At 44.0% G+C, this 24,479-nt stretch overlaps 1 protein-coding gene across 1 annotated transcript in view; it reads right to left on the reverse strand.

Annotated features, from left to right (window-relative positions):
* Positions 1-4,320: 4,320 nt before the first annotated feature.
* The window catches only part of CCT4 (chaperonin containing TCP1 subunit 4), a 30,744-nt gene continuing 10,585 nt past the window's right edge, over positions 4,321-24,479 (reverse strand). The window contains exons 5-14 of the mRNA XM_082251801.1: positions 24,272-24,414; positions 20,545-20,666; positions 19,570-19,702; positions 18,502-18,641; positions 13,942-14,038; positions 13,529-13,639; positions 13,206-13,336; positions 12,573-12,807; positions 12,382-12,495; positions 4,321-4,448 (exon numbers count right to left, since the gene is read on the reverse strand). Of these exons, the coding sequence (XP_082107927.1) occupies positions 4,434-4,448; positions 12,382-12,495; positions 12,573-12,807; positions 13,206-13,336; positions 13,529-13,639; positions 13,942-14,038; positions 18,502-18,641; positions 19,570-19,702; positions 20,545-20,666; positions 24,272-24,414 (1,241 nt within the window). The 3' untranslated portion in view covers positions 4,321-4,433. The remainder of the gene's footprint in view (positions 4,449-12,381; positions 12,496-12,572; positions 12,808-13,205; positions 13,337-13,528; positions 13,640-13,941; positions 14,039-18,501; positions 18,642-19,569; positions 19,703-20,544; positions 20,667-24,271; positions 24,415-24,479) is intronic.

Genomic DNA, 24,479 nt, shown 5'->3' on the forward strand with positions numbered 1-24,479 from the left:
CCGCAGGCAGGCGCAATGGGGCAATTGCTCCCCCTGAGAATATTTTGGTGACTCTCACTCCGGGATGGCGAGTCGGTAAACCCAGATTGCAGGTTCCCGACCCACAATCCCCAAGCATCGCATCACCGTAAATAACGGAGCCGGCACTAGAGGAAACAGAGCAGATTTTTCCTGTATAGCGCCGACTCCTGTCACAGGCGAGTGATACCAAATGCACTTCGCCTCCACCTGTGACAGGAGCCAGCCGGCGCTATACAGGAAGCATTGACTCGGCTTCCTCCAGTGTGGCTCCTATGATGCTGATCCTCACGAATGGTGGGTCGGGAACCCACCAACAGTACCCGCCAGCAATACCCACCAATAGTAACAGCACCAGCAGTTTGCAAAATAAGTAGAAAAGGTATGTGCATTAGCATGTGTAAAATTTTGCAATATGTTTTTTAATAACTAGTTGTGTTTTGTCATACTATGTCATATCCTTGTTCATACATGTAGAGATGCAACTAGCCCCCAGCACATAACTAAATATACCAGCATGTGCAGTGTTTCTGACTCCTACCGCCATGACCACTTCAAATCACTGAAGTGGTCATGGTGGTTAAGAGTGTTCCTTTAATATCTCTCAGAAGTAGTAAACCTCTGTATACTGATTCCATTTCATTTGATCATCCTCTAGTTGTGCTAAATTAGTGTGGGGGGACAGCCGCGTTTTATTACTTATATACCTTAACTATAGTATATATTTTATATGCGGCCCGAGAAAATTTCTCTACACTCAGTGTGGCCCAGAGAAGCCAAAAGGACACCCATGGGTTAGAACCACTTTAAGGTGGAGGATGGGAGTTTCCTTACCTCTACACATTTTAAAGTCATAGACCGGAATGCATTTATTTCAACGGAAAGCTGCCGCTATCAATTGTGGCTAAATGGAGTTCTAAAAGGTTAATTCCTGAGAATTAGGAGGAGCTGCACCAATTTAGAGGATTATAATAAACAAAACAGAGGTATTGACCCAAAGGTTTCTGGAAATAGGTTACGACCCTATTCCTCTTAATACTGCACGTAGAGAGGTCAGAAGTTTGATAGAAGCTTATTGCTGAGGGATAAACCTGAGGAATTCATCAATAAAGAACACTAGCACTTTTGGCCTCCCTCTGGTTACTACGTATTCGACCCAACATAATGTGATCAAACATATAATGCAGAAACATTGGCACATCCTACAAAACAATAAGGTCTTTGGCCATCTGCTTCCCTCTAAACCTCAAGTGATCTGCAGCGTTGTCCCCTCCCTTAAGAATAAAGTAGTACAGAATGTCCTTGATCCCTCTTGTTAGACCCTCCTTTTATTCATAATCTTATTGGTTACCACAAGTGTGGAAAATGTCAGATATGCAGTCTTAAGTGCAAAACGGGGAAAAAAAATAAAAAATCTGAATTCTCCTCTACTGTCACCTCGAAAGTATACACAGTGAGACATTTTATCACATGTGGTGTACTTACTCCAGTGCTCATGTGGGTTGCAACATGTGGGCGGTAGCACCTGCTCGCTTAATATTAGACTTAAAGTGGAGTTCCAGCCTCAAATACCTTTAACTAAAAATACCGCTATAATACTAATCCATCGTCCTTTACAGAACCGCTATTCTTATACTTATACTTAGTATTGGATTTTAGTCAAAAATCTTACTTTTAAAAACGCTGTCAGGGCAAGGCCATCTTAGACGTGGGCACCTGAAGGCGCAGTGTAATCTGCTGTGTCCTTCTTCCTGATTCCAGGGAGTGTTCTGGGAGTTCTTCCCAATTCCAGCCTCCTGGGAGTGATGACAAACAGCTCCCAGGATGCAATTCAAAGGCGGAAGTGATGTCGATGGCCGTGGCCACAGAGGGGGGAGAAGGAGGAAGTACAATCAAATGCCCTGAAAATAAGGTAAGGGACCCCCAAAAAAAAAATTGAAAATGCCCAATTGTTGATCAGCATAGCGAGCACTCCAGGAATCACTAAAGTTGCAAAATAGGCCGGAACTCCGCTTTAACTAGCATCTTGCTAACATCCGAAAGGAGTACAAGAATCAGTGTGTCACAACACTTATCTTGTACACAATAGAGAACCAGCTGGGACCCTCTATTTGAATAGACCATTATGTTCCCCACTGGAGAGGGAGTCTTAAGGCCCGTACACACGTACCGATTGTTGGCCGTAAAGATTCGGCCGACGACCGATCGGCCGATTGTAGGCTTGTTAGTATGATGCTTCCGACAGCCGACAGCGCACTTTCGGCCCAACAGAATCTGTCGTGCAAGCATTAAAATTTTTGTTGGCCAACACCAGAACGGCCGATTGTTCGCCAGTCAGTACAGAATTCGGCCGACAGACAGCAGATTTGCAAGACTGGGCATGCTCAGAAAAGAAAAAAGACAAGGAAAGTTAACCATCACATGACATCACTTCTGCAGTTGGCTGTTGTTGGCCGACAAAATTCGTGTGCAGTCTTTTGCAGTTTTCAACAGACACGACAGCCCTCGGACAAAAGACGGCCGATCGTTCATACGTGTGTACGGGGCTTAAGGGTAAGGTAACTATACATTAGAGACAAAGTGGATTTTCCTACTTAAAAGCTACATCCGTTATGGGTTAAATGTTGACTGGGATGTTAACTGTTTTATAGACAATTCATAAAGCCTGCTTCAAATATTTTAAATACATTTTCTAAGGCAGCCTTTTTCAACCAGTGTGCCCAGGCACCCTGGGGTGCCTTGAGGTTTCTTCAGGGGTGCCTTGGAAAAATTCCTGCAAATGCATCAAAAATTGTATACAAGCCAGCAGGTGGATCAGGCCTGCCTTTCAGTTACACAAAGCCTTTCTAGACACTGACATCCTAACAACCAATGACAACAGTGAATAAAGGAGGATGTCCGTTGCCTCTACAGCATCCTTGATTGTCCCTCCTGTGCCCCTCTCCCTCAGCACTGGGTGACATTAGCTGACAGATGGAGAGAAATTGAGGGAGAAGAGAAACATTGGAATACTAGTCAGTTCCAGTGTGCAAAAGTGTATTTGCTTTGGAAGAATGAATCACCTCTAATGTTGGGTGTCCTACATGTGGATGTTGCTGCATTATGTAAAACTATTAGAATGGTTTCATTTTTTACATTTTAGAATGGGGTGCCTCAAGACTGTCCATTATGTTAAAGGGTGCCTTGACTGAAAAAAGGTTGAGAAACCCTGTTCTAAGGAATAGTGTTTATTTTTATATTATATATATATATATATATATATATATATATATTTTTAGAATTCTGGTGTGAATCGCCTTGCTGAGCCGCACGACCTGTGAGGTGAAAGCGAGGCTTGGTTATCTGAAATGGATATATAAGGATGTGATGCTCATGCCCCGGAAGAAGTCCTGTTGTGACGAAACTGGTCGGACAGTTACATATCTTTGTCATCGCAACTACACAGTAATGATAGCGGTCGCCATATCTAGTGGATTTATTTTATGCCTGTTTGAAACATGAACCATGTAAGTTCAATATTTACCTTTAATAAAGAATACTCATAAGGGGTTTTACACTATAAGCGCTTCTCTCTTTATTGGTTTCACATCAATGGCTAGGACACTCTGAGGCATTTGGAGTATTGTCAAGTTGTAGGAAATCTTAGATGGTCCCTTTCGTTTTTATGTTGGAACATCAATGAAAACACACTAGCCTAGCTGATTTCCCGTGATAGGAGGTCCATACTCTCTAGTAAGGGGACATCCATATATGTGGTGGTGGTGGTGAATTCACCAGGTGGAGGGATTTCACTTTGGAAAGGAGGACCCTCTCCTTACATCACTATTTTTACATCACTTTGTGTGTCCTATGGTTTTGCATAGAGTAGCCCAGATCCTCCTCTTCCCGGGTCCCTCTTTGGTGCTCCTGGCCCCTCCCTCCTTTTAAGTGCACCCACAACAAGCAGCTTGTTACAGGGGGACCCGAGCTGAGCTACAGCTCAGTGTATCCAGACACTGCATAATGAATGCATTAAGATAAAAAAACCTTCTGCCTTTACAACCACTTTAATTTAGACATACTTTGTCAGTATAAATTGCAGAAATGTCAGGCACTACAGAGAGGTTACCATTGGGGTCACATGATCTGCAAATACGGCTCTATTCCCAGTCATTCATTATCTGTTTAAACTTGTTGAGGTCGCAATTGTTCACCAAGTACAAAAAGTTGTTACAACAGCATAAAAACGAGGAGAAAAAATTCTCATGGTCAATGACAAGAAAAACAAAAAAAAAAAAAAAAAAAAAAACGCAAACACAAAAGTTCCACGTTCATATAACAATTTTATTAAATTAAGTGCCGACACAGGTTTATAGCCAGCGTTGACGTCCATAGTAAGCCATAGCATCCAGACTTCATGATTGCAAGCAAGAAATCTATCGAGTGTTGACCTAGATAAAGGAAAAGTGACTAATCAATGTGTGTACAAGTCATATGCAAAACTCCAGCAACTCTAGGAAAAAAGTACATGTTTTAATATAAAAAGAGAACATTTTCTAGAAGAATGTGTGGTCTGAACTGCACAGCCTGTGAGTAGATCCTGTCAGACTGAGCATATTTTTAGGATTAGAATACTCATACTCAAGAGAAAGCGACCGGATCTGTAAGCTCAGATGGGGGAATCTTCCAGCCACAGACCAGAGATCTTTCTGCCCCTGACAGCATCAACAGCGCTGGAGGATTAAGATTCGGTTCACACCTGTGCAGTTTGCAGAAACGCACTACAGTCCATTCACATGGTTTCTTATGGTACACGTTCACATCTATGCGTTTTTAAGCTGGTAAATTTTTGGAAAGGGCCAGGGACTTTTTTCTTGCAGCAGATTACGTTGTGTGTGTAATAAACTTCAATAGACCCGCACCAAAAATGTTGCGTTCTGCTGTGTTTTTTTTTTTCGTTTAAGACACTACAGGGGTTTTTGACAAGTCCTTTATTAAAATATAAAATCTCGAAGCTCCCTTGTTAAACCCATGAAAAAAACATGAGCACAAAAATACAAAATGCACTGTAGAACGGATCAATCGCAAACTGTATAGGTGTGAACAGAGCATAAAACATCACAGGTAACCACACAAGTCAGGTGATTTATAAAGGTACTCTTGAAAAAGCATTCACAGCATATCTTAAGTACACATCTGAAGGTAAAAATGTCCCAGCTCCCCAAACAAAGGTCCGAAGATTAAAGAAAAAAAAAAAAAAACTGGATTTTTTCCTTAGCGGAAAATCCATTTCTCTGATGTTCATTCACGGACACAGCTCCATATCTTCTTTGACCCTTGGATTATGCTGCTCTCCTTAGGACTAGGACACTAGGCGGAAAGAATTGACTACGCCTACAGGGCAGTCCCAGGGGGTATTCCCCCCCCCACTTCCTGCTAAAGGACTTTAGTTTTGTAACAAACAGTGTCAGAAGAATACATAACCCAACTCAGAGGGGTGGGTGCTGTGTCCATCAATGAACATCAGAGAAAAGGATTTTACGGTAAGACAAAAATCCAGTTTTCTGTTTCGTTCATTGACGGTCACAGCGCTATATCTTCTTTGAACTTGGAACGTCCCAAAGAAGTATCAACATAAGGGGTGGGAAAAACACAGCAATAAACATATTTCACAAAAGGGCTAAACTTACCCAACCAGGAACAACTGGAGCTCACCTAGCAGGAAAAATACACCCTCAAGAGGCAGGAGCCTCCGCAACAGCAGTCTGCAAAACTTTGCAGCCGAACGCAGCATCCACAGATGCTAGTACAGCCACCTTTTAAAATTTTGTGAATGTGTGTACAGACAAAACAGGTGGCCACCTTGCAAACCTGTACCACTGACGCCAGATGGAAGACCCGGAAGGCACTAAGAGCCCTTGTAGAATGCACCTCAACAAGGAAAAGAAGGAACCTGACCCTTGATAGAATAGGCCTGCACCATGGTCTGCCTGATCCATCTGGAAATGGTTGCAGCAGATGCAGCCTGCCCCTTCCGAGAACCATCTGTAAGGACAAACAAGGAATCTGATTTGCAAATCAACTCAGTCGCTGCCAAGTACACCCTGATGGGCCGAACCACATCTAGGGAATGCAAGGCAATTTCTTTTGGATGTTTCAGCTTCGGACATAATGAAGGCAACACAAGGTCATTATTTAAGTGGAACCCTGAGACAACCTTAGGAAGGAATGACTGACAGGGATGTAGTACCACTTTGTCCCTGTGATCCATCAGGTAAGGTGACGCAGCCAGTTCTGAGACCCTGCCTGCAGAAGTAATAGCTACCAAGAAAGCCACCTTCTGGGACACAGTAAGCAGAGGTAGTTCACGAGTTTGAAAAAAATTGCCAAAGCTGAAATCTGACCCTTGATGGTGCCCAGGGCCAAACGCTTATCTACACCTCTTTGTAGAGACTCCAGCAGACGTGACACCGAAAAGGAATGAGGTCAAACTCCCTGGGCCGATTCCTTGCCCAAGACACCTCCCCACCTGGACAGGCTGGAGTTCGTGGAAACAACCCCAGTACAGAGGAAGAAAGGACTTTCCCTGCCGGAGTGCCAGGGAACAGAACCACCATAGCAAGGATCCCCTCGTACTCCTGCCCAACAGGACCAGATTGTCCAGGGACCAAGGATTCTTGTCCCATTTGGCCACAATCTCCTTTCGCAGAGGTCTGGTATGAAACGGAGCAAACGGAACCGCCTCAAAAAGGTGGAGACCATCAAACCCAGCACTTGCATGCAAGTCCTGAGAGATGACTGGCGGTTGGATAACAGGAGCCAAATCGCATGCTGCAACTTCAGCAGTTTTGTTTCTGGAGGAAACACCCGAGCCAGGGCTGAATCCAGAGTCAATCATAGGTAGTTCAATCTGTTGGATGGAGTCAGAGCTGATTTTTGAAAATTCAGGGTCCAGCCGAACTCTTGCAGAGTTCACACAGTGATGTCCAAATCGTTCTGTAGGACAGACCCCAGTACCGCAATCCCCCTCTGCCTAAGCAAGGCTAACACCGGGGCAAAAACTTTTGTGAACACCCGAGGAGCTGAGGCGAGACTAAAGGGCAACCCCACGAATTGATAGTTTTCCTCACCTACGGCAAAGCAAGGAAAATTGATTGTGCCTGACATGTATTGGGATAATAAGGTAAGCGTCCTTGATGAAGGGATGCTACTACCGTGCGAATGGACTCCATTCTGAATTTCTTAACCTGCACAAAGTGGTTCAGGACCTTGAGGTCCAAGATTGGAACAGTAAATAGGTTTAAACTGGGAACAGTAAATAGGTTTGAATAAAATCCCTGAAAACGTTCTGACTCTGGAACTTGTACAATGACTCCTAGTGAAAGCAAATCCTGAACCACTCGAGAAGGCCTTGTAGCCGATCAGGAGACAGGCGCAGGTTGGAAGGAAAGAACCTTGCAGGAGGCAAGGACCGAAATGCGATCTTGCAATCCGACTGGATCAACTCATGGACCCATTGGTCTTGAATGAAGGAGGTCCACGGGTCCGGAAAGAAGCGAAGATGTCCCCCCACCCTATGTACGGGTGAGGGCGCCCCTTCAGGCAGAGGAGGACTTGTCTGCGGGGCCAGCGGAACCTGCTTTTGATCAACCCAGGATCTCTTGGAACCTCCTAAGAATGTACAGGAGGTTTTAGAATCCTTGTCCTACAACCCCGTGGGGTGAAAGTGCCGCTTGTGGGCCGAGAAGACAGGCCCACATTTGCGGTGAGGCTCTCTGCTTTTAGTAACCTACAGAAGCAGGGTGCTCTTACCTCCCATTGGAACTCCGAACAAGCGGTCCCCCACAAAAGGGGAGATCAGTCAGCACCTTTTTGGAGACCTTGTCCGCAGACCAGCATTTCAGCCAAATCATGCGACGAAGAGTCACCGATGTCATGGACGCCTTGCAGGCCAAAGGGGCCGCATCCAGAGAGGCATCACAGATATACTGGAACCCCTGTATCAACTGATCCATCAGCTCAGGGGATGCTGACCCCCTTCCAAATACTGGCGAAGAAGCTTTGCCCATTCCGTCAAGATCTGGGAGACCAAGGTTATGGCAAACCCCAGCCTCAAAATTAAACCTGCCATTGTAAAAAAAAAAAAGGTAGAGAACCAGAGATTCCACCTTCCTGTCTACAGGGTCTTTAAAAAAGACAGAGCATCCTCCACCGGTAGCAATGTGACTTTATTTAACCTGGAAACCTGAGAATTGACCAGCGTTGGAACTGTCAATTTCTTTAGGAGGGACTCATCAAAAGGATACCTCCTAGCGAAAACGCTTGGGTATCCCAACCATGTGTTTTGGGGAACTGACTAGCCACTGACTAGCGACAATCTTGTCAAAATAGGCAGGAAAGGGGAACACCTTCGTCACCTTGGATGGTCTGCGGGTACCAAATTGCACCGGCACAGCCGATTCAGCATTAGCTGGGTCTTCCATTTTTAAGGTTTCCCGCACTGATACAATCAATGCCTCCACCAGTGCCTTTTCTTGCGCAGACGTAGTGGAAGAGGAATCATGTCAGAGCACTTGAGGTGCGTGAACGCAGACCCCGAGGGGCGACTCGCATCCACAGCAGCCAAATCAGCCTGAGAATCTGGGGATGCAGGTAAAGGCGGCTGGGCGCTTTTTGCTAGATCTTTTTTGAAAAGCCATATCCACTTTGGACACCACAAGGACTACAGAAACGCCGTCATGGCCGACAGGGCAGACTGAGACCCAGAGGGTCCCCCAGCTTCTGAGAGTGGGTCAGGTGGTGATACGTGCTCTAGGGACTCCACAGTAACCTGGAGACCACCAGCAATAGCTGTACAAAAACAAGTTGTAAAAAATGCTGTAAGATCTCTCACTTCTGCACTGATGGCACCAGAGGTCTCAGCACACCAAGCAGCGCTTCTATAGCAGAAGAGGGAGTATGCACAGCCCCAGAACTCACCACCACTGCCTTAGGAGGAACAGAGTGCCAAGCAGCCTGCCGATCAGAAAGGAAGGAGAAATGGATGTACCACCACTAGAGGCTCACCGCCAAGCACTGCTCCATTTGGCTACAAGAAAATGGCCACTGCATTGATTTAAATGGTAAACCACTAAAACATGGTCCCTGGACTACACAAACATGGCCCCCGAGCTCCCATGCAGTTCAGCCACGGGAAAATGGTGGCACCACGAGGCAGGTGCGCAACTCCTGGGACCCTTCAGGTACTTAAACCCAGAAAGGGAGGCCTAAAACTTCCAGAGGGGAGGGGGGACACTACCCACCACACCTTGGGACCAGCGGGTACCACTCCGGGCAGATCACCTCCCCATCTTAGTGTGAGGTGCTGCGACTCAGGCAGCTAACAGGTCGTGTGCGTCCTCGCGAGGTGTTTCACTTGCAGGCCAGCCCCTGTCCAGTGGGGCTATGTCGCAGCCAACCTAGCACGAAGCTGAGGTCTGCACGCGCTCGCTGGGCAAACTGGGGAGACCGTAAGGATCTAAAATATCCAGTGCATCACCAGTCCGGCAGTTGATTGTAATTCTCACTGGAATGGACTTGATTGTAGAAAGAAAACAAAAAGGAAAAATAGTTTAATTTAAAAAGGAAAAATTGCCAGCAGGGAGCTAGGTCCTTACGCCTGACTAGGCAAAAAAAAAAAAAACTGAAGTCCTATAGCATGAAGTGGGAGTATACCCCCTGGGACTGCCCTAAAGGCATTGTCAATTTTTTCCGCCTAGTGTCCTAACCCAAGGGTCAAAGAAGATATGGAGCGGTGTCTGTCAATGAACGAAAGAAAAAAAAAAAGGTTTTGCCTTTAGTTACACTTTAATTGAACAAGCTGAAGCTAGAAGCAGATTGGCTACCATGCACAGCTGCACCAGATTCTTTGTGTACCAATATTAGTAAATACCTTCCCAAGGGAGAGTGGAGGATCCGTTAATTTAAAAACGGTCCTAGAATAATTGTGCAATTAATCCTTGCAGTGCAGGTACTTCCCCACTGCAAAGGATAGTTTCCAAGTTTTTAAGAGTTTGGCTTTAGGATCAGTAAGAAAAGCCCTTAAATATGTGGAAATCCTTTGTAAAGTTAAAAGTAATGTAAAAGTAATGGGGTTGGGCCGCAGTGTGAGTATATTCATGATTTTTCCCATGTTTTTAGCTGCAGTTCCCCAGACTATTAGATTGTGCGTTTTACTGCATTTTCTGAAAGTGCACGTATATGGCCAGCATGAGAATCAGGGTTTCTCTGCAAAGGGTATGCACAGGGGCGTACAATCAATCATGGCCAACAGACAGTACAAATCAGTGACAGGCTCCGCAATGCTGTCTGCATGTAACCACACATCCAAGAGGTTACTACATGTGATGAGGGACAAGCAAGCAGCCCTAGATGCAGGATAGGTGCTGTTTCCAGGATAGCTTACCTGTCCATAATCAATGCAGCCACTTGCATGTTTGGTTACTAGGGATGCACCGAAATGAAATTCTTGGCCGAAGCCGAATAATAATGAAATGTTTGGCCGAAGGCCGAATACCGAACGCGGTGTTTCGCATTTTTTCCATTTATTTTGCCTATTTTTTGTCCTCTCTCTTGTCCTCTCGTGTCTCTCTCTCTCTCTCTCTTGTCCTCTCATGTCTCTCTCGCTCTCTCTTGTCCTCTCATGTCTCTCTCTCTCTCTTGTCCTCTCATGTCTCTCTCTCTCCCTAAATGTTACTGTAAGGAATGGGATTCAGTGCACACTGCAGCCTTGTACCATAGGGTTAATGTTAGTGACACTGTAGGGATCGGGAAGGATGCTGGGAATGGAAATCAGGAAGCATGCAGGCAGCCTTGTAAATTTTAATTGCAGATACAGGGCACTGGGCAGGTCAGGGTTAATGTGGTAACATCAATTACTCAGTGACAGTCAGTCAGTGTGGACTCGATCAGATTATACAGTGACAGACAGTCTCTCATAGTGGTGGTAGTAGGAGCCTGGAAAGGAGCACAGCCGCATACATACATTACTCACTCGTGCACTGCAGCCCGCCCCACACATTCAGTGAGTCTTACTCTCCTCCCTAGTTTTTTCAATAGCACATTCAGGAAGCCAATCACGCCGTGAGTAGCGGCACAGCGGAACCAACCAATCAGGTGTGCAGGCACGCGTGATTGGTTCGCTGTGCAGCTAATCACGGCGTGATTGGCTCCCTGAATGTGCCATTGAAAAAACTAGGGAGGAGAGTAAGACTCACTGAATGTGTGGGGCGGGCTGCAGTGCACGAGTGAGTAATGTATGTATGCTCACCGCTGAAGTGTCCCGGCTTCCCCTGCCTAACACGGAAGTCTGCGAGTCCTCCTGTCCTCCTCCGAGTCCCTTCCCCCTGCCTATGTAAATATCGTGACCTCGGCGATATGAATATCGCCTACGGCCACAGAACGATAGTCGATATCATATCGACTATCGTTCAGCCCGATTGTTCGGCACAATTATTCGGCCTTTTGACTTATTCGGCCGAACACCGAAAGTGCTATTTTTTCTATTTTCGGCCGAATAATGTTCGGCCGCCGAACATTCCGTGCATCCCTATTGGTTACATGCAAAAAGCTATGGCGTCTGTCACCGATTTGTACAGCACGCTAGCCCAGTTGAAGAGAAACGCCGATTCTCAGTAGCACAAGCCCAATTTGGATGTGCAAAAAAACTGAGCCTAGGTTCACACTGGTGCATGCAGAAAACTGAGATTCTCATTGGAACATTTTGCATTGCTCAAACTGCATTGCATTCGCACCAAAACTGTGCAGAACTCTTTTTTTCCCCCGCACCAGAAACCCATCGCATGGGTGACTCTGGCAATCGCACCGTTTTGCGATCCGTTTCGGAGGGGCCAATCTAACATGGACTCTTGCAGCAGATCGCATAGACGCTGTACGATTGCTATGGAGTGTGACGTGATGTGGGGGAAACAGAAAATCTTGTGCATTATCCGCATCGCATCAGTGTGAACCAGGGCTAAAAACACCAGCATAACATTAGAAACTACAAGGTCCCTGCTATTACCCCCCCACACTTAGGAAAATCCCCTCCGACTCTACTCTAAGATCATTTACACTTTGCTATGGAGACTTCATTTGCCCAATCACAGTACTTTGCTAGCCAATAGGGGGAACTCTCACTGGACAGGGAGCTGGTGGGCTGGCATGTCAAGGCTTCCATAGCAAAGTCAAAGTAATCTCATATAGGGCAGCAAAGGTCAAAAACAGATACCTTGTGGTACCTGCTATTAGGACAGTGAGTCTTACAGAAAGGGATAGGTCCACTTTAAATAGAAAACACAAGGCTGTATGCATTTAAATACAGAAAAAGACAATTTGAATACTGACCACATCATCAATCTTCAGGATACTACGAACAGTTTCTGTAGCCAGGGTCAATGAACTGATGGACACCAACAGTGGTTGAACAACCAACTCTTCCAAAATGTTTGATATTCCTCCCTGTAACCAGAACAGCCATTTAACAAGATACTCCTACTTGCAAGGTGATATAGTAGCAACCAAACAAATAGAATTACCTTCCGCACATTGATGCCAGCCGTCTTCTCTCCCTGCGCATGTCTGTTCCTCAGCTCGGTCACAGTTGATATTGGGTTAAGACCTGCATTTTCTGCAAGTGTGAATGGAATAACCTCCAAAGCATCTGCAAAGGCTCGGATACAGTAAGACTCCATGCCACTGAGTGTTCGAGCATATTCATTTAGATGCAGGGATAATTCAATTTCGGGAGCACCTCCTCCTGCAATCAGAGCTCTATAAAGAAGAAGATAACCTTATGATACTCTTCTACATTCTCTCCAATATAAACAAGCACCAATGTCTATTCTTACAGCAACCCAAATTTGAAGTATTCATCTTTTAACAAAAACTCACTGGGGCACAACCACTGAACACACTGCTCTAGTCTAGTCCGCCCTCAGAGATCCAGTAATTTCCTCATTGAGTGCCAATACCCTGCCCCTCAAACAGCATAGACAAGGTGGTGCCAGGCTGTCAAACTCAAGTCAGCTCACAAACACAGCTCTGAGCTTCTCGTGCCAGTCATGTGTCCCTGTTCTCTGCATACATCCACATTGGGGGGAGGTGAATACGATGGTGGTAGTCACATTGCATGGTCCCTAAAAAATGTGTGATAAAAACTACACAAATACCTTTTTTTAACTAAGCAGCGGATAACACAAAGTGCATCATGAATAGATCGTTCAGCTTCTTCAATAACCAGTTTGTTGGACCCACGAACAACGATTGTAACTGTTTTTCCAGGATTGGCACAACCTGTTATCTACAGAAAAAGAAGCCGGGACAAAAAACAATTATAACAAGAATCAACAATGGACCTCATCAGAAAACCTCTCTTGTAAAGTCTGTAGGTAGGTTTGGTATTCAACCATTTATGTAGAGCATATACACAAACACCAAAAAAGTCTACGGATCCCTCCAATGAACAAGGGGGGGGGGGGGGAATAATACTTACCTTTACTACTTTTCCAGTCCCATTGAGGCTAACTTCTTCAGCCATTTCTGCAGATGCCAACATGTCTGCAGTAAACTGATCAATGTGTGCAATTGGCTTAGTTCCAACTGTCTGGAGAAATATAAAAGAGAAACAAATTGGGTTGCAAAACATTAACAAATTAGACATTTCTGACTTGCACCAAAAAAAAAAAAAAAAAAAAAAAAAATGGAGCAACATGTAAAAACACCAAATTTAAATATTAGCATAAAAAAAATGTATTAAATATTTGAAATGCTGCTCTTTGAACACAGGAAAACCAACAGCAATACAAAAATGACACAAAACAGGTAAGACTGCTCTCTGCAACAATATGCATTTTCCTTATTCTTTGTGCAAGGGAAACACTTCCATGTTTAGTGATGTGGTCTCACCTTGCATATGAATTCAATGTCTTCTCTCTCAATGTCCTTAACCACCATAATCTTCATTTTATTCAAGAAGTGTAAGGCGAGATCACTAAGGGCATCCCTATTAATAGCAAGCAGAAAACCACAAACATCATTCATTTTAATCCAAGCAAACAGGGACATTTACCCGAAACAGAATTAAGCAGAGTGTAATTTGTAATAAATATATTAAAAAGGAAAGTATTGTGGTTATGTAGACATTTTCTTTTTATTGTCATGACTAAACATTCTTTTTTAAACCACTTACAGACCGCACACTGTATTTCCGTTGGTACTTTGAGGTTAAATAGGGGTTATGGCAGCTAACCCCGGTATTTTTTTTAAACTGCGGGTGGTCCGCTTTAACATAAGGGTGGTCCCAGCGGCGGATTCACAGTGAGATTACCTTTATGAGCGGCGGGGTAGGTGCCCCCCCCACCAGAGCCGCCGGTAGCGGGGAAAACGATCCGGTCCGCTCTCCTCTCAGGCAGGAAGCCGAGTGAGTGCAAGAAGGACTAGGAGGACCAGAGCAACGTCATACATCGCTTCCTAGCAATGGCCTTAAAGAGCCAATTTTTTTCATCATAAAAAAAAAAAAAAAAAAAAACACTTTATTTTTTCTTTTTTAGTGTAGATGTGAGATCTGAGGTCTTTTTGACCCCATATCTCGCATTACAAGGAGGTTCTGTCATGCCTATTCCTATTACAAGGGAATGGGATATATACACAATAGGAACAAAATTGATCAAAAAACTGGATTTTTGACTTCCCGTAAAATCCTTCTCTCTTAAGTTCATTGACGGACACTCTGATCCATATCAGTAGGGTTATACTGTCCCCTACAGGAGAAGGACACTAGGCAGAAGAAAAGTTCTGGCTACACCACCTATTGGCAGTCCCGGAGGATACACCCTCTCTCTTCCTGCATAGGATGTCAGTTTTGTACCAAAGCAGTGTCAGAAAGTAACACCAACCCAACTCAAAATAGAGGGGCAGGTACTGCGTCCGTCGAAGAACTTGAGAGAAAAGGATTTTACGGCAAGTCAAAAATCCAGTTTTCTTTATCGTTCATTGACGGACGCAGTTCTCTGATCCATATCAGTAAGGACGTCCCAAAGCAGTGCCATAAATTGAGGGGTGGGAACAGCAGAAAAGAACAAGTTCCCAAGGCTAAAAACATAGCCAACCAGGCAATATAGGACTCAGCAGAACAAAAGATGAGGAACATCTGAAACAAACCGTAAACACCCTCAAGGAAGGCCAAAAGCCCTCCAGAGAGCAGTCAGCAAAACTTTGCAGCCAAAAGAGGCATCTGCAGATGGCAGCACATCCAGCTTATAAAATTTGCCTGCAACACCGTCTGTCCGATCCATCTGGAAATAGTCGCAGCAGACGCAGGCAGTCCTGTTCATGGACCCTCCGCAAGTACAGAGAGCGAGCCTGACTTACGTAAAAGACTCAGTAATCGCCAAGTACACCTTGAGTGCCCGAACTCTATCCAGAGTATGCAATGAACATTCTTTAGGATGTGAGGGCTTAGGACACAAGATGGTAATACAATGTCTTCGTTCAAGTGAACACTAGAAACCACTTTCGGAGGGATGGACGGATCCGGACAAAGTACCACTTGTCTCCATGAACCAACATATAGGGAGAACGACAGGACAATGCCGCCAGTGCCGACACCCTGCGCGCAGAGTGAAATCAACCAAGAAGGCCACCTGCTGTAGTCTGGCATTTGATTGTAGATCTTACTGGAAAAACATCTATCTAAAAAGGGAAAAAGTTGCCAGGACCAGAGATCCCAGCAAGAACTAGGTCCTTAATCCTGACTGGGCAGAAAAAAAAAAAAAAAAAAAAAAAAAAAAAAAAAACCAACAGTACCTATAACAGTGAGGGGGGGGGAAGGGGAGTATACCTCCTCGGACTTCCCATAGGCGTAATAAAATTCCTTTTCTGCCTAGTGTCCTACTCCTGTAGGGGGGCAGTATAACTCAATGGTTAAGAAGATCAGGAGCGGTGTCCGTCAATGAATTAAAAATAAATATTTTACACATAGCTTATTGACTTTTAGCAGTCACTAGCGTGTTGAGTCCTTAGCTATTCCACTGCATACTAGGAATTGGTTAGTCTGTATGTGTCAATCACAAAAAAAGCCTTCTTAAAAATTTAAGGGGTTTAAATATCTTACTTCTATCAAAAAAAAAAAAAAAAAATTCCAAAATAAGGCATTCATTCCTTGTGTTAGGGTAGAGAGTGGAGCTTGTTTAGAGCACAGATACAGCCCATAAGAGGAAATGTTTGTCTAATAGTACATGGAAACAACGGCAAAAGAATGATTTGAATGGCTGCATTCAGCATATCTACATATAAAGTTTTTTGTAAAGCAGCCTATAACTTAGCTAAAGCAGTTAGAAAAAAAAAAAGTATACATACACACGCACACACAGCCTTGCAAAAGTATTTACACCCTTAACTTTTTACCTGTTTGTTACATTACAACCTTAAGTTCAATGTTTTGTTAATCTGAATTTTAGGAGATGGATCAGAGGCACCACTAGCCAAACACTCCAATGAAAACAAAGGAACTCTCCAAATAAGTAAGGGATAATGATGTTGAGAAGTACAAGTCAGGGTTAGGTTATAAATAGGGATGAGGCTCATTTTCGGCCGGTAATGGGTTAACAGTGCCGAAATTAATATGGCCTCCGTGAGGAAGGAGGAGGGCGCAGCGCAGGGCAGGGCAGGTTTTAAAAGTCCCGCCTCTGGCCGGCCGCCCGCCTCTCAATGACGTCCCTACTACGATCTGTGCATTAATGAAGGGACATACCAGGCGGGAGGGCGGGGCGAGCGGCCGCTAATAGATAGAACTATGTGATCCTTCCCTGTCAGCTCAGCGGGACTGTGTGTGAATGAGATCTGATTGGACACAGGGCGGGGGGAGCCGCCGCTAATAGCTGTAACTATGTGAGCCCTTCACTTCCTTGTCAGCGGAGATACATGCCTGACAAGGAAGTGAAGCGCTCATAGTTACAGCTATTAGCGGCCGCTCCCCCCGCCCCGTGTCAGGTCAGATCTCATTCACACACAGTCACAGTGCCGCTGAGCTGACAGGGAAGGATCACATAGTTCTATCTATTAGCGGCCGCTCGCCCCGCCCTCCCGCCTGGACTGTCAGGGAATTGAAGTGAAGGGCTCACATAGTGACAGATATTAGCGGCCGCTCGCCCCCCCCCCCCGGTGTGTCAGTTCATTCATGGACAGATCGTAGTAGTAGTGACATCACCGGGAGGCCAGCCAGAGGCAGGACTTTTGAATAATGGACACCGTGACCGGAGGAGCTGAGTGAGTAGGAGAGGGACGCTGAGGCTGATGCAGGGGGGGGGGAGGGGGGGTGATAGCTGAGGCAGCATACCATTGGTATGTGTATTAATAATGCAGCATGAGGGGGTTAATGTATTGTCACTGCTGCATTAGTTAACGACCAGTGGCAGTTAATTAACCCCTTTGTGCTGCATTAGTGCAACCAGTATCAGTGCAACCAGTGTTAATTAACACTGATACTGGTTGCACTAATGCAGCACAAAGGGGTTAATTAACTGCCACTGGTCGGTCACTAATGCAGCAGTGACAATACATTAACCCCCTAATGCTGCATAATACAAATACCATTGGTAATTAAATTAACCTATTGCCAACCCGTCACAGTACATATACTGTGACAGGGTGGCAGCGTGTAGCGGCAGGGTGTACGTCGCTGCCTGTTTTTTGGTGTATGCCTCTGTTCTATCTATTTTAAAATTATTTGGGGGAAAAAGTCATTTTCGGTTTCAGTTTTCGGCCAATGGCATCCTGCATTTTCGGTTTCGGCTCTGGTCTGATGAGACTTAAATTGAACTTTTCGGCCAGCAAAGTAAACGCTATGTCTGGCACAAACCCAACACATGACATCACCCATAGAACACCATCCCCACAGTGAAACATTGTGGTGGCAGCTTAATGCTGTGGGGAGGTTTATCAGCAGCTGGGACTGGGAAACTGGTTATAATATATATATATATATATATATATATATATATATATATATATATATATATAAAAATAAAAAGGGAAAGATGGATGGTGCCAAATACAGGGATATTCTTGAGCAAAACCTGTACCACTCTGTGCATGATTTGAGGCTAGGACGGAGGTTCACCTTCCAACAGGACAATGACCCCAAACACACTGCTAAAGCAACACTTGAGTAGTTTAAGGGGAAACATGTAAATGTGTTGGAATGGCCTAATCAAGGCCCAGACCTAATCCAATGGAAAAATTGTGGTCAGACTTAAAGCATAACTCCACTTTTGTTGAGAGAAAAATTATGGTGAATACTTTTGCAAGCCACTGTGTATAAATCTATATAAATCTCACACACACACCACACTGCATAACTAAATTTACTTCCACAGGTGGATGGCAAATGACCGATTCACAGACAAATAAGTGTTATATAACCGGTATACACAAGTCACTGGTTAGAAGGGATATGGTTTGTTATACCTTAAAATTGACTTCTGTATAAGAAGCACATTGCATCCAGCTTTCTTTATTTGTTTCACAAGATTAAGGATGTAGTTTCTCTCCTCACGCAACACTCTGTCCATCTGTGCATAGTCTGACACCACAATTTGATTGTCCATCTGAAATAAGATTTAGGGCTTACAATTCAAATACTACATGTTAAGAACACAGGGAAATCAAAGTCGGGTAAACATGCACACAAATACCTTTCCTGTTCATATGTCATAAGGTAATGGGAATTCTCTTTACCTTTCCCTTCATATAGTTTACATTGTGAAACTGAATATTGTAAAATAGTTTACTGCATAAGCCCCATAATTGCCCATGTGTAAAAAAAAAAAAAAAAAAAAAAAAAAAAAAGACAGACATTCCCAAAAAGCCAAGTGCCTAATTAAAAATATCATGCACCTTAAATCCTGCCACATCTTGTGCATGCACCACAGTTTAAAGCAGTGGTCCAAAACAAAAGGGCAGTTACCTTTAATGAAGCTAAATGGGCTCTTGTTGAAGGCTGATGCAACATGGGTGACTGCCACTAGTGACGCAATGCAAAGTGGAAGAGCCTTTCACTTATCTTCATGAAACTGCTCCCTCAAGGGATCCAACACTGCCCACTCTCAGTGGCTAGCGACATCTAGCTGCTCTGCTAGGGAGGGAGCAAGTCCATAGACATTGGCAGGCAGTCTCTTTGTGATCCTGACACTGGAGATTTGTCACCAGCATTAACATATCAACATAAATCCATGATATTCAAATTTTAGCAGCCAGGTTTACAAATAAATTACAGCCAATGTCAAAAATTCAGAGCTCTCCCTATTGACTGTTAAAATGCCTCTTGGCTTCTAAACTGGACTGACTCACTACTGAAGTTTCAATTTGTCTATCACCAAATGCAAGCTTGTCTGATAAACCCCCCCGTACAGAGAATAAGAAAAGAAAGATTACAATCAAACTATTATTATTTTATCATTTGTAACACCCTACAGCATGAAAAAAATAAAAAAATTATATTATAATATATATAAAAATAACATGCCAGACACTTACATCTGTTTTTGGAGCAGACAGGCAAAATTGGATCAGGCCAATCTTTGCTTTCTCTACGCGTGATACTCCGGTGTTTGCTATCTTCTGTGTTAGCACAAGTCCTTCAATCAGTTCACAGTCATCAATGGTTCCCCTAAGAAACAAAAATGTATTAATATACAGGAGAGGTGGTGGTTTGCGAGTCTTAGTATTCCGAAAGTATTTTGCCAACAGAGTTGGAACTTGCTACGTAAAGCAGAAATTCACTTAAAAAGAAGTTCCGTTGATCCTCCTCCTGCCTGTTAACGGTTATTTAGGCCTCTTTCACGCGGTCCGCCTCCGTAGGATGACAGCTCCGTCTCTGCTTGCAGAGCGGAGAGGGGGGGTGTCTCAGCCCCCGCTGCCCTCTATGGGGGATCGGATGAGAGCGGACCGCCTGTCCGCTCTCATCCGACCCGATACCTGAACGGATGGAAAAATAGGGTTTCCATCCGTCCAGATTTCACGGACAGGATCGGATACGGATGGCAGCGGAGGTGTCTCCGCTGCCCCATAGAGCTTTTACACTGAATGTCAAGCGGACTCCATAGACATTGAAAGGTCCATCTGTGGAGGGGGACAGTGGGATTGGTTAAAACAGGGCAAAACACGTATCCTCTCAACTTCCTGTCAGGGGAAAGGAAAGAAAGAAACAAGAAAAAAAAAAAAAAAAAAAAAACACAGTACACCATAGCAACAAATCATTTCAGAATATTTTCATTCTGATGTAAAAGGACAATCAAATAAAAGATCAATACAAATCCAGCCCATATTCCTCAGATCACACTGATAAGGTCTGGGGCTGCCTTTAGGCATTGATTTTCACCTAACTGTTCAAAATTGGTAGGATGAGCCGACAGCTATCTAAGATGCTGGACATCTTTCAACCAATCTCCATTTTGAGAGCTGCCAGGATTAAATCACGTCAACGGTTACCAAACACTATCCATTTTTTACCCTAGTTTCTTGACAATTTTAATGTCCTGAAGATCAACGCCAGTTGCAGTCAATGGATCGATCACCTTCATCACAGCATCCACACTCATCGGCGCAAGCAAGCTGGAATACTGAGACACCACCTAAAAAAAACAAAACATGGCACACATGGTCACAAATTTACAAATGTGATCATAGCGGTCTAAGAATAAAATTGCAAAACACACAATTAGAATGTGAAGCAGCAAGCTTAAAGTTCCTATACTGTACAGCCCTGGCCAAAAGTTGAGAATGACACATCACAGATATTACATTTTCACAAATTATTCACAAAGTATGCTGTTTAAGTTGTTTTAGATCTTTTTGTCAGATGTTACTATGGTATACTGAAATAGAATTACAAGCATTTCATAAGCGTCAAAGGCTTTTGACAATTACATTAAGTTTTTGCAGAGTCAATTTTTTTTTTTAGTTTTTGCAAAGAGTCAAGACCTCTGCAGTTCACCCTGGCATGCTGTCAATCAACTTCTGGGCCACATCCTGACTGATAGCAGCCCATTTTTTCATAATCAATGCTTGGAGTTTGTCAGAATTTGTGATTTCTTTTTTTTGTAATCCGCCTCTTGGGGATTGACCACAAGTTCTCAATGGGATTAAGATCTGGGAAGTTCACAGACCCAAAAATGTTGATGTTTTGTTCCCCAAGCCACTTCGATATCACTTTTGCCTTATGGAAAGGTGCTCCATCATGCAGGAAAAGGCATTGTTCCTCACCAAACTGTTCTTGGATGGTTGGGTGAAGTTTCTCTGAGGATGTTTTTGTACTATACTTTATTCATGGCTGCGTTTTTAGGCAAAATTGTGAGTGAGTCCACTCCCTTGGCTGAGAAGCAACCCCACACAGGAATGGTCTCAGGATGCTTTACTGTTGGCATGAAATAGGATAGGATTGTAGCGCTCACCTTTTCTTCTGACAAGGTTTTTCTGGATGCTCCAAACAATCTGAAAGGGGAATCCGAGAACGTGACTTTACCCCAGTCCTCAGCAGTCCAATCCCTGAACCCCCAATCTGCAATAGGCATGTGACTTTTGCAGAACTTAAGTCTGTCCCTGATGTTTTTCCTGGAGAGAAGTGGCTTCTTTGCTGCCCGTCTTGACACCAGGCCATCCTCCAAAAGTCACCTCCTCACTTTGCATGCAGATGCACTCACATCTGCCTGCTGCCATTCCTGAACGAGCTCTGCACTGGTGGTGCCCCAACCCTGCAGCTGAATCAACTGTAGGAGACAGTCCTGGTGCTTTCTGGACTCTCTTGGGTGCCCTGAAGCCTTCTTCACAACAACACAACAATTGAACCTCTCTTCTTGAAGTTCTTGATGATTCCATAAATGATTAAGGTGCATCCTTAGTAGAACCAATATCCTTGCCTGAGAGTCCCTTGCTGTGCAAAGCAATGATGACTGCACGTGTTTCCTTGCAGGTAAACATGGTTAACAGAGGAAGAACAAATTATTTCAAACACCACCTTCATTTTATGGCTTCCAGGCCGTTATTCTAACTCATTAAAGAGTGATTTCCAGCCTTGCCCTTGTCAACACTGACACCAGTGTTAAGGAGAGAATCACTGAATGTCAGCTGGTCCTTTTGTGGCAGGGTTGAAATGCAGTGGGAATGTTTTTTTTTTTGGGGGGGGGGGGGGGATTAAGTTCATTTTCACAATAAAAAACGGAGGCAGCAGACTTAGTTAAAATTAATATTGGTGTAATTCTCAAAACTTTTGACCACGGCTGTAGATGCTAAAGCAACAGGTATGCTTGAATCCCACCTGGCAGCAGCATGAGTGTTTCTTTAGCCCTTCACTCAGTTGGAGATGAAAGTAAAAATGAACTTCTGGGTATGGAGATGCATGTTTACTCAGTCCATGTTACAGCTCTTAGCCAACTAAACACTTTAATACAGGTCCATACGCTATGTCTAAGCTAGAACTCCAGTGATTATTTCACTCCTTTTGTCCTGGCAGTTAAATAGAGCAGAAGGAAGTGAAAGGAGGACAGGTTTATTTATGGTTTTTCCTAGAAAACATCATATGGGATAAAATTAGACAGGTTGACATTTATAGGGGGTGGAAACCTTACACCATTCTCAAAGACAATTTTGTGCACAAACTTTTTCTGGCACTTTTTGTTTACATGCAACGATCCATTTTATTTTTTGCTAGAAAATTACTTTGAACCCCTAAACATTAAATATTTTTAAAGCAGAGGCCCTGGAAAATAAGTTGGTGGGTTTTGCAATTTATGTCACATGGTATTTGCGCACCAGTTTTTTCAAACACAATTTTTTGGAATGAAAATACAATGCAAAAAAAAAAAAAAAAAAAAAAAAAAAAAAAAAACACCCCAATACATAACCCATTTTTTCCTCTAAAATATACAAGATGTTACATTGAGTATATAGATACCAAACATGTCACACTTCAAAATTGCATACACCCATGCAGCAGCTTTAAAAGCCTTTACATTTACCACTTTAGATTTACAGAGGAGGTACGGTGCTAAAAATACTACCCATGTTTTTTTTAATCACTCATTGCTCTCTCAAAGAATGTAATCATCCTTGTGACAGCAATAGGCATGAGACAGGTACTCTTTATGGAGGGTTCTGGGGTCAACAAGACCCCAAATCCCTCATCTGCACCTAAAAGCATTCAAAACACCAAGATCTGCGTTTTTGAATGCTTCGGATTTTTTGAAAAAGGACACTAATGGCATCCAGGTTAACTGGAATGGCTTTTAGGTCATCGCTCCTGGGTTACCATAGCGGAGACCAGACATGGGACAGGAGAGCCCAAGTAAGCTGCGGAAGGTGGTGGTGAAGGTGTGTGTGTGTGTGTGTGTGTGTGTGTGTGTGTGTGTGTGTGTGTGTGTGTGTGTGTGTGTGTGTGTGTGTGTGGGGGGTACATTCCTGCTGCTTTTAATAGCAATCTAGTGGCTTCAATTACTATTACAAGACAGCTGACCGCCGGCTCCAAGAACCCTTACCATGCTCGCAGCATCATTGCTGTCCTCGGTACAACCACTTGACGAGTGAGGATATAACAGGTACATGGCTGGTCAGATATACAGTATCTAGGCCAAAAATTGCATGTCATGTGGGACCAAGAACCTGAAATGACACAGCGGAAGTCCAGCCTCTTTCCCATGCACTCCACAGTCCATTCATTCCCCAGAAAAAAAACCCCATGCCTTCCGGGCAAAGGGCGCCTGCAGTATCCTCTGGGGATCAGAGCAGAAAACGATCCTAAGTCCCCATGGACTCTGGACCCGCACCTGACAATGCAGATGAACCATAACTTCAGAAAGAATCCAAAGAAAAACATTAGGAGGTGATCTTCCCCGCCCCCCCCCCCCCCCCCAAAAAAAAAATAAGCATGCATTCTCCACTGCCTACCAGGGACACCGCAGGAGAGTTCACAAAAGAGGATTCCCTCCAAATGGAGAAAACAAATACTGGAGGACCAAGTTGAGGACCACCCCTTTAAAGTCCTTCCTGCCTCTTGAGATGGAGCCTCTCTCTCCTGTGCTGTCGTGGACAGATGACCCAAGAAACAAACGTTATAGATCAACAGAGCTGGACCTAAATGATTGCCCTTAAATAATTATTTTACCTCTGCTACTTCAATCAATACTCAAGCACTTGGGAGTCCATCAAGAAAGCAATCTTCAGTAAAATATTAAATATAACATACCTTTGAGTTAAGCGATGTTGTGGCGCTGTTTAATAGAGTTTCACGATCACTTAACTCCACTGGCTGAGCCATGCTGCTCAAAATTTCAACTCCTTTCTCTACAGCCAACTGGAATGACTCAGAAATAGTAGTGGGGTGGATTCCTGTGCAGGGAAAACATACAGAATATTTAAACATCTTCCAAAGCAATAACTTCATAGTACAGATC

This window comes from Pelophylax lessonae, assembly GCF_965119305.1.
Source record: "Pelophylax lessonae genome assembly, chromosome: 3".
Lineage (NCBI taxonomy): Eukaryota > Metazoa > Chordata > Amphibia > Anura > Ranidae > Pelophylax > Pelophylax lessonae.